Source organism: Lathamus discolor, chromosome 10 (genome assembly GCF_037157495.1).
Source record: "Lathamus discolor isolate bLatDis1 chromosome 10, bLatDis1.hap1, whole genome shotgun sequence".
Classification (NCBI taxonomy): domain Eukaryota; kingdom Metazoa; phylum Chordata; class Aves; order Psittaciformes; family Psittacidae; genus Lathamus; species Lathamus discolor.
Window position 1 is genome coordinate 20,704,335 of NC_088893.1, and position 9,730 is coordinate 20,714,064.

The following is a 9,730-nucleotide window of genomic DNA, read 5'->3' on the forward strand; positions in this document are numbered from 1 at the left end:
CAGGTCTCTAAAAGCAGCACCGTGTGCAGCAGCACAGAGAAATCACTGCAGGTTACAGATAATGATTTGTATAGAAATGGGTTATTCCAAAGCAATGAAGGGCTGGGTTTACATGCAAGATCAAATGGAGCCAACATAAATCAAAATGACAGCCTCAAAGACTTGCAAAAATAACACTATTTCAATTCATAAATATTGCCCCTTTGCTTGGGTTTGACTGCAAGGAAATGAAGCAGTGATGCTGCAGCATCAGTGGGACCTTTCCAGAGCCCCGTGCTTGGTCCCTGGCTCAGAAGGGTGGCGGCTGTCAATAAACAGAAACAAATGAATCTGCCCTTGCACAGATCACCCCTGCGCTGAAGAGCGATGAATACAAACCCTTTCCCGTGCAGACGCACTGATTTCAAACACAAACCGGTTTGTCACACCTGAACCACGCGTTTGACGCACGGTTCACAGGCTCACTTTGAGGCAACACCTGCACTCAGCCTGGGGACGGTGCTGTGCCAGTGCGTGCGCTCCACAGCCACCATGAGAGGCTGTGTTCACCAGAAACATGTGGCAAAGGCAGGATGTTTTCAGCGTATTTCTGAACTGACGCACAAAGATACACACCCCAGCACCTGACGTGCAGGCTGCCCATCAGGGTACCACCCAGCTCCTACCCACCCCACGTAACAAAAGCAGAGCACACATCTCTGCGGTGAAGAGGATGTTTCTAGAGAAGCTGGGTGTAATTCTGCTGCAGTGCGTGGATTCTTTAAACCAAACCTGAGACGTGCGCCAGGGGAGAGGGGTCCAAACCAATATACAGAAATAAGAAAGCCCCCGCTAACGCTTCCCACAGTCCGAGTGCCTTCCATGCTCCATCGTCAGAGATCATAAACTGCAGCCCACATGCAAAACGCCCCAATCGAGGCAATACATGGAGGTGTCCTGGTACTAACATGCCCTTGAAGCACCCCAACTGCTTTGGTCTGGTGTCACCTTCCCATCCTGTTTTGCAACATAACAACATTCAAAGGCTCAACCTGCAAAGTGGCAACAGAAAGAACAAGAGCAGGAGCCCTGAAGTCAGCTTTAACTGTGGCATTTATGAGTAACTAGGGCAATTATTTCTTCAATCATATCAAATTCCTGGTTAAAAGCATGCAATGCACTTTGCTGCCACATACAAATGAGGATTATTTTAACCTTCCTGCTCTGTGCCGCTGGCTGTCGGAATTAGCTTCACTGTTCACCTCCAGCTGCCCTTCTCAAGTCATATGGACTCGTATATAGTACAGAATACAGGCTCCATTTGCATTTGTGCCCTGGTTCAGATCTTTCACGATCAAAAGCACTGACTCCACTCCTCATCTCACCTCTAACACTCAGGGAAATCAGCCAAAGGTGCCCTGCTTCCTCTGCTCAGTCTCTCCAGAGCTTCCAAACGAGTCTCTCAGCGCACATCCGCGGGTTTGCCATCGCGTGGCAGTCTAAGCCTCACGGTCAGCAGAGCTGGCTGCCCGAGCCTGGCAGACGCAGCTCGGGATTCCTGCCGCAGGGACACAGGGAAGAGCTTGCTTTTTCACCTTTCTTTTCGTTCAGAAAACTGAAACGGGTCTTTCACAGCCCTGTTCTAAGGCAAAAGAGAAAAAGAGTAGCTGTAGACGGCTGACAGAAACAGAAGAGAACCGGAAAGACTCCAGAGTAAGCATCTTTGCCTGCATTTACTGTTCAAAGTTCTGGCACTTCAGCTTATTTGGGGTTCTTCCTTCGGAAGTGAATTTCACAGGCCTGCCAGTTTGGGTTCCATCACAAGGCAGGACACCAGTGCAGGGATCCAATTCTGCTCTGTACTGAGCCATCAACCACCAGGAGAAAAAGAGGCAGCCAATTAAAACAAACCCACACCAGCACATCTTGTAGCGATTCGGGTGTCTCATCAGTCATCCCCTCACATGATGGACACTGAGGACCAGGAGCTGACCAACCGAGATCGCAGGCAGGAGCCTGGTGACTCCAGCAAGCCCAGTGTTGCCTTGACAGGCTTCCAGCAAACAGGAAAAACTTGTTATTTCTTGGTAGAAGTGCAACATACCATCTTCCACTCCTGCCCTAACCCATAGAACCAAGCCAGGTTTAGGACCTGACCATTCTTAATAAAAGGTTATTTATCAGGGGCACTCTCTGCCTCCCAGCACCCGGATGGTATCACTGGGAGCTGCACACCACAGGTCACCATAGCACTGCCCGTGAACTGGAGCTCTGCTCTGCAGCAGTCACCCAGCACTCGGGTGGCAGAGCCGGCTGCTTGCCTTCCTCCGGGTTCCTCTGGGCACTGCCTCTGTCAAAGCCAGACCTCTGCTAACAGCAGGCCGAGAACTGGCAGTGGCTGAGGCAAAAATCCTTCCTTGTGTTTCAAGCCGGCTGCATCAAGGCTGGACTGGCTCAAAGTCAACTGGTTTAAACATCTTGTCCTGTGGAGAACATTCACAAACCCGGGGATTCATCCCAGGGAAATGCCCTGCTCTATGCAGCTGCTCCCTTCTATCCTTAGTGTTTAAACACACGTGGCCAAAACAAATACATTGGAGCCCATACTGCTCTTCACCTTGGTATTCACAAACACCAGTCACAGCTAGAGGGCAAAAGCCCAGCACCAGCTTTAATAAAGATTAGAATTCATCCCTGTTTGTGTGCTGCTGTTCAAAGGGAAACACCAGCAGGAAGGACAGTGTTGATGCAGCTTGGAGCTCAGGTCTGAAAGAGAGCTGTGCTCAGAAGGAGAATTCAGCAGGATGCTGTTTTCCAGGAGCAGATGCCACACGGAAAAGCTGTTTACCTGCCATTAACACAGTCCACTGCCACTGCGAAACGTTTTCAATTTAGAGCGCGCTGAACAGTCTAACAACTGCTGCACTACCAGGCCAAAAGCCGCACTGCACCGAGCAGCGACACAGGGCTCCGCAGCCCGCGGGGGCAGGAAAGCAGGAGTCATTCTTTTACCAAGCTTGAAGCAAGAGCTCTGAGCAACGGGAGCCCAGGCTCTGAGCCGCAGGAAGGGCCCGGCACCCGCGCGGCCCCGGAGCGGCACCCGCCGGGGAGCTCGGCAGCCCCGCGGCCCGCGCCGCTTTCCCCTCCCTGCTCTGCAGAGCCGCCGGCAGCGCCGCCCTGAGCCGCGCCGGCCCGGCTGGGCCCCGCGCTCCTGCGGAGGCGGCCGCGCACCGCCCCGGGGCGGGTGCCGGTACCCGCGCTGCCCGCCCCGCTCCGCCGCCGCCCTCCTGCGCGCGGCCGCGGGGAGCCGCGGAACGGGGGCTGCTCCTCGCCCCGCGCCGAGCTCCCCGGGGCGCGCCGCCGGCGGCAGCGGGACCGAGCCCAGCAGCGCTCCCGCCCGTGGGCTCAACGCCCGCCGCCCCTGGTGCCCAGAGCTCCGCTCCCTGTGAAATAAGAGCGTTTGTTGGGTAAACGGAGTCCGGCGTCAAACCGAGCGTGCAGGACGTGCCGGGAGCGCCGCTCTGACCGGGCCGCTGCAGCCCGGCCCCGGCGCTGGGCACGGACGAGCCCTGCGGTCCCCGGTGCTCTGAGGGATCCGGGATGGATAAGGGAAAAGCTCGGCTGCGAGCGTCGCCCCGGTGACGCGTGGGGATGAACGGGAATAGCTGACACAGCCAGGAGGAGTTACAGTGGTTGAGAAACATCGTGATTGCCGAAGAACAATAAATACTGATTTTGTAAATGCTTATTTGCATCTGGGTCGTTGTAAACAGTAAAACTGCCGGGCAACCATCTCACCTGGTTGCTTTCCTCGTGTCCTGCTCGCAAGCTCTTAGGCCCAGCAAACTGAGATCAAACAGGTCAAATAGGAGGGAGGAGATCCACTGGACAACCATTTGCGAGGTATCCTCTGCCCCCCGTGAATACCCCAAGGACCACGTGTGTTTGTATCGCAGATCCTGCTATGATTAATGAAGCCGATCAAGTACCTGCTGCAGATTTATGCACTTTTCTGGAAATTAAACCCTTGGTACTCAGTGAACAGCTGCAGGAGGAGACACGTGGAAGTCCAGGAGCTAAACCAGCATAATTCCTAATCCCTGAAGTATTGCGGAGAAATCTTATAACCTACCATAGGAAAATAGAAACTTGGCCATAAATTTCCCTGTCTAGGCTTGCAACCTCAGCACGAAGTACATGTGAGCAGGCTCTTAACTCATCAGTCTCAGAGGCAGTACACAAGTTAAGGCTGCATTAACATTGCTTGTAAATATATAACATAATAAGTCAATGCTTTGGGGAAAAAATACCATTTCCCCTGTTTGCCTCAGCCTGGTGAAGCCCCTGTGCTCTGTGCCACCAGTGGCAGCCTGCAGAGAGCCCCACATCGTTGCTTCACCTCACCTAATTAGAGTTTACCTTCTGCAGATTACAACATGGGATTAATATTAAGCAACAGAAGTGCTGCTCACCACCAGCCTGATCCTGAAAAGTGCTGAGCATCATGCAGGGGAATTCTGGTTCAGCACTTCCACATAAGTAGGCTAAAAACTTAATAACTCCATTTTGTACTAGTAGAGTATGGTACATTTTTATAGCTCCAGGTTTGGGAAGGGCTTTCAATTCCTTCCCACAAATCAGACCCCAAAGGAACCACTGTGCCCACTAAAGCAGATGTAAGGAAAAAAAGTCTTCGGGAAATGCTTGTGACAGTGCAGGCAGGGACAGAGTTAACTACAAAAGCCAGTGTAATTCTAAATCATTCAGCAACTTAAACCCAGGGGAGGCACCGTGCTGCTGTGCTACAGACACACTTCACACCCTGACACGTACCCTGCCCAAGCTGCACCTACTCCTGCTGCATTCAGTGATGCTACGGATGGGTCAGGACCTGACCTGGTGTGCATCCACCCTGCTGCCCCTGGGGTCTGGGCTGACTCAGAGGGCAGGCAGGAGCAGACAGGAGGGACAGTTGGTAGCAGAGGTGCAGGATTCACATCCACAGTGAGATGTGTGCAATGTGCCTTTCCCACCTCCTAAACCCTGCGTTACAGAGGGGCTGCCCGCAGGTGGAACAGCTCAGTCTCCGCAGCAGGTCGCAGCGGCCGTGCTGGTCAGGCAGCACAGATGTGGCAGGGCTGCACGCCGCTTTCCTTGCACGCCGGGCAGCGCAGGGCCCGGTAGGACTCTCTGAACCTGTTTGCCAGCATTGAAAACTTGCTTCCATGGCACAGGGAGCAAGGGGCAGAGCCTGACCCCTTACACTGGGAGCAACCATGTTCGTCATCTCCTTCCTGAAAGAGACAGATCACAAGAAAGATCTGTTACTGGGTATCAGACAGCAAAGTCAGTTAACACGCTTGAAAGAGAGAACTGCTGTCTTGTGGTCTTGTAAGTAGTTGTTGCTCCTGACATGCCACTCTGTCAATAATACTCAGTTCTCAACAGCAAGATCTTCAAGTAAAAGGGGACAATTTGTGGATGCTTCTAGAAGATGAGAAGTTAACGTGACAGGGCTTACAACAATACGTTCAAACTCATGTTTCTCCTCCTGCCAGGCTCTGCACAGCACCTGGCTTCCTGTCATTTAACACATCCCTCCCCCAGGCTCCGCATCCTCAGTTTGGAGCTCCATTTTCTGAGCATTTCTCCTCACCCTCTCCCTCCACATCCCTGACCACAGACAGGCCCAGCTGCTTTCAGGCTGTCCCTTGTGCCTGCACCTCTCCCTGCACAAAATTCAGTGCTCCCAGAGAGGCCAGAGACATCGAATGTCTGCATCAGGAAGAGTATAGCACAGTGCAGGTTCACTCTTTTCAGAGTCCTGCATTGTTCCTGCGCAGCCATTCTACTTTACATGGCACTATAGAATGAGGCTTTAACTAAGACATGGGGAATTGATGCCTGATATGCTTCATATTGGTGCCTGCTTATGAAATTGATCATCCAAATTAGTTCAGTAACCTTGCTGTGGTTTGGTCATCTTTAAATGAAAGTTCATAACACTGATACAGAGTAAGTCCAAAATTATTCTTAAAAAATCGTAGTTTTAGGACCATCAAGTTTTACTTTTTGTTCCCAAACATTAAGGGGAATGTAAGTTCTTCCAAGGTTAACAAGTTTCTCCAGAACAATGCTTTACAGGAGCTGCTGTCCTCCAAAGCGTGCTCCTCAGTGAGGGTGACTGCAGGAAGGCAATCAGTTACCTTATGGAGGTCCCTCTCCACATGTATTCTCTCAAACGCCAGAGGTGATTTTTGATGGCTCAGATAGGTCCTCAGTAGATGAACCTTGGCTCTTATGTTAAAGCCCTTGTTCTGAACATGAGGTTTCCTTCAAAGCTGGCAAAGGCCAACATCGCTCCTCGGTTTCTCAGGGCTGTTGCGGGGTCTTTATGCATGAAGCCACAGGCAAGGCCCAGGGGTGCGGGAGGACCAGGGTGACCTGCACCAGATCTGTGAAACTGGAATGCTTCATGTTTGCCCTGCACGACAACACGATGTTTTGTGGGATCAAATTATGGTCGGACTAATTGGGATTCTGACCAACAAAGACTAACCCATGAGAAACGAGAGGAAGGCACAACCTTATTTCAGCTGATATTAAAATGTTAGCCTCCGGCAGTCTCAGCCACAGAGCAGCTGTGTTTAGCCTGGTCAGGCTGGAGAAACCCTGGCCTGCTCTTATTCCAGTGGAAGAGGGTGACAAAGGATGGACCTAAGCCAAGCTACATCAACGTCAACAGTCTCCAGGGGAGGAATCAAGTAGGAGACTTGAGCATCTGGAAAGAGGACAGTGGCCCCCAGAGCACATGCTGCAGTGCAGCATTGGTCAGTTATCTCCCGAGTGGAAACAGGAACAAAGCCATGCTTTCCATCCAAATTTAGTCAAGTGCCAGATGCAGGAATAGATGGAGCTTGGCTAGAAATACTCAACTGTAAAACCCAACAGCCTTAGGAGAAAAATAACACTTGCTATTCTCTTACCTGCACAAACTGGTTGCAGGCAACCTTTTTTTCCACATCTTTTCTATGTCCACCACCAAATTTTTCTTTCTTTTCCCGGTATATGAAGGCCCAGTCGTTTATTCCCTCAGTCTGGATGATTCTTCTCATGAGCTCTTTCTGGTCCATCGGTGCACGGATGATTCTCAGGTTGTTTGTGTAGATGATGATCTTGCCAAAGTCTAGAACTGGGGAAGGCTGGAGAAGGATCTTATCAGTGTCTCACCTGTACAAATACACTCTACAACCACTGGTGGTCCCAAGGCTTCCAGGCCATCCCCTTCGCCTGGTCATGGGCTCGGCTGGCACTGTGGCATGATCCCGTCCCCAGCACCCAGAGCAGGGAGCAGGACAGGGCCCAGAGAGATGGGCTGCAGATCAGACCAGGACTTCAGTCAGGCCTTAGGAACCTCACTTGAATGTCCCATTCTGGGAGGGAGAAGGCTCTTGGGATGTAAGTTCTCATTCCAACCCATACACAAGAGAAAACACAGGCACAATTCTAAGAGCAGTGGTGTTGGCACCTATGGAAAAGCAAACCCGGCACTGAGGGCTGACCTATGTTGCTTTGAAGGTTGAGTAGTTGGAGGGTGGGGGAGCCAGAGGGGGTTTTCATGGGTGTTGCCAGAAGTAGAAATTCCCCATGAAAGTGATGTATTCTGCAGCCTTTGATTGGGGGCTTTCAGATTTTAAATAAAGCTTTTCTGTGTAATTTATTAATGCTGGAAAAAGGGTCAGATCATAAACCCCCCTCATTATCTACTGCTGAACTGTTCCTAACACCGAGGAGCCAGCCTAAACAGCCATCTCTGGGCTCACTTGGGTTTGTATTCTAGTGATTTGAAAGCAAAGCGTGGTACGGGTGAGCGCTCCTCTGAGCACAGCGCTTGCTACCTGCCCCTCTGCCCTCTGCACGGGGGATCGGGTGGCAGCTCCCGCAGCCTATTGCTTTACACACTCTTCCTATTTCCCTCTCTTTAAGTATGTGTGTCAAGCAGCTATTCAGGAGACATTCCCATAGGGAATCACCCTGCCAGGGTCGCATGGGCCAGTGGCTCTCTTGGGAACCAGGCACCCACTGCATCTTGGGAATGGGGCCAGCAAGGCCAGATCCTGCCCCTTTAAGGAAGGCTTTAAAGCCTCACTGCTGTTACACAGACTTGGTGTCTCCACAGACCGAATGTGTGTTGATACTAAACAACACTGATACTGGGCACTGTGATTACTCAAGGTATTTATGGTTATGGAAACCAGGGAATAGAGATGAGCGTTCCCCAGGAATGCAGGACAAATTCATGTGTGGATAAGATCACTTTGGTGCTCTGGCTGCTGGCAGGAGTCATGGCGGTGTGGTGTTTTCAGTTAAAGCAGATGTCCAGCGTATCAATTAAATGTAGTTCAAATACACGGGTTTCCTACCTGTGTAAGAAAATGGGCGTAACCCCTGTGTATTAACCAATTTAGCATATATTATGCATGTACTGGGTTTTTAGTGGGAATAAAGAGACAGTTCTGTATCAATGGCATTAATTATATGTTAACAAAGCATTCAGTGAAACTAAGCTGGGATTTCCAAAGCAGCCAAAGGGGAATTCTGACCTGCCAGGGGATGCAGATGCCTGGCTCAGTCTCACTGGTACATGCTGTTGACACTAACTTTTTCACCAGCTGAAGACATGCACCTTCAATGTCTTAAATACAGCAAATTAAGATAATATCCACCTCACATGTGCTTGGGTTAGATGCATCGGGATTACTGTGTATAGAATCATAGGGGTTGGGAAGGACCTTCAGATCATCTAGTTCCATAGATACTGATATATATGGGAATACTGGTCTGCAAAATGGAAAGATGCAAATGGGCCCCCTGAGAAGCTGGAGCCCAGCAGATGCTGTTCCCTTGCTGTTGGCTGCTGCGGAGCACGCAGCCGCTGCCATTTGCGGTGAGCAGAGCGCAGTGTGTGTGCGGTAAGGAGCTACAGACCCCTTTTAAACCCTGGCCTGACCAAACGCGCTTTACCCGAGCGAGGCTCAGCCTGAGGCTGCGGTCCCCAGGGCCGAGGTGGGCTCTGCCGCCGGTCCCAGCGGGGGCAGCACTTACCTGGCAGGCGCTGTGTCCGGGCGGGCGGTCGAGCAGAGGCGAGGCGCTGCCCAGGCCCAGGGTCTGCCCCTCTTTGAACACGCTGACCCGCTGCGCGCTCAGCTTGGCCGGCGGCAGCAGCCTGCGCTCGGGCAGCTCCCCCGCGCAGCGGTCGCCCGGCTCGAAGCAGTGCCGCACAAAGCGCCGGGAGTGCTCCTTGGCCGGGAGCTCCAGCTCCTGCCCGTCCTCAAAGACCTGTTTCAGCACTCGGCCGCTGTAGGCTGATGATATTTTGAACCTCACTTTGCGGGGCCTCCCCTCGTGCCGAGCACTGAGCTTCTTCTGGGGCTCTTCCATTACCGGGATTTCTCGCTGCGGCTCCGGGAGATCAACTCCAAGAGCTCTGGGTCCAAAAGAAAACTCTGCCCAGCTTCCCCCAGCCACACAATGCATAATTCAAGGTTTCTGGTAGTTCCTCTCATCTTACAGCAACACTGACACCACCCTATTAAATATTGATAGATATTCACAAAGAGAAAATATCAGCGTAGTGAACGATGAGGCAGGGGGGTGAAGGGTGGACAGACCAGCTTGCCACAAGAGGAAAGGAGTTAACGTGGGGAGGATCGGATTAAATAGGGAACTCTGCCCATATTCTGAAACCATG

The 9,730-nt window shown here is 51.8% G+C and overlaps 1 protein-coding gene across 1 annotated transcript; it reads right to left on the minus strand.

Annotated features, from left to right (window-relative positions):
- Window positions 1–5,093: 5,093 nt before the first annotated feature.
- GRXCR2 (glutaredoxin and cysteine rich domain containing 2) lies at window positions 5,094–9,420 on the minus strand. The gene is made up of 3 exons (XM_065690796.1): window positions 9,085–9,420; window positions 6,966–7,181; window positions 5,094–5,273 (listed from the first exon to the last, which is right to left on the minus strand). Exons 1-3 carry the CDS (start codon window positions 9,418–9,420, stop codon window positions 5,094–5,096), a joined length of 732 nt encoding a protein of 243 aa, XP_065546868.1.
- Between the last annotated feature and the right edge of the window lie 310 nt (window positions 9,421–9,730).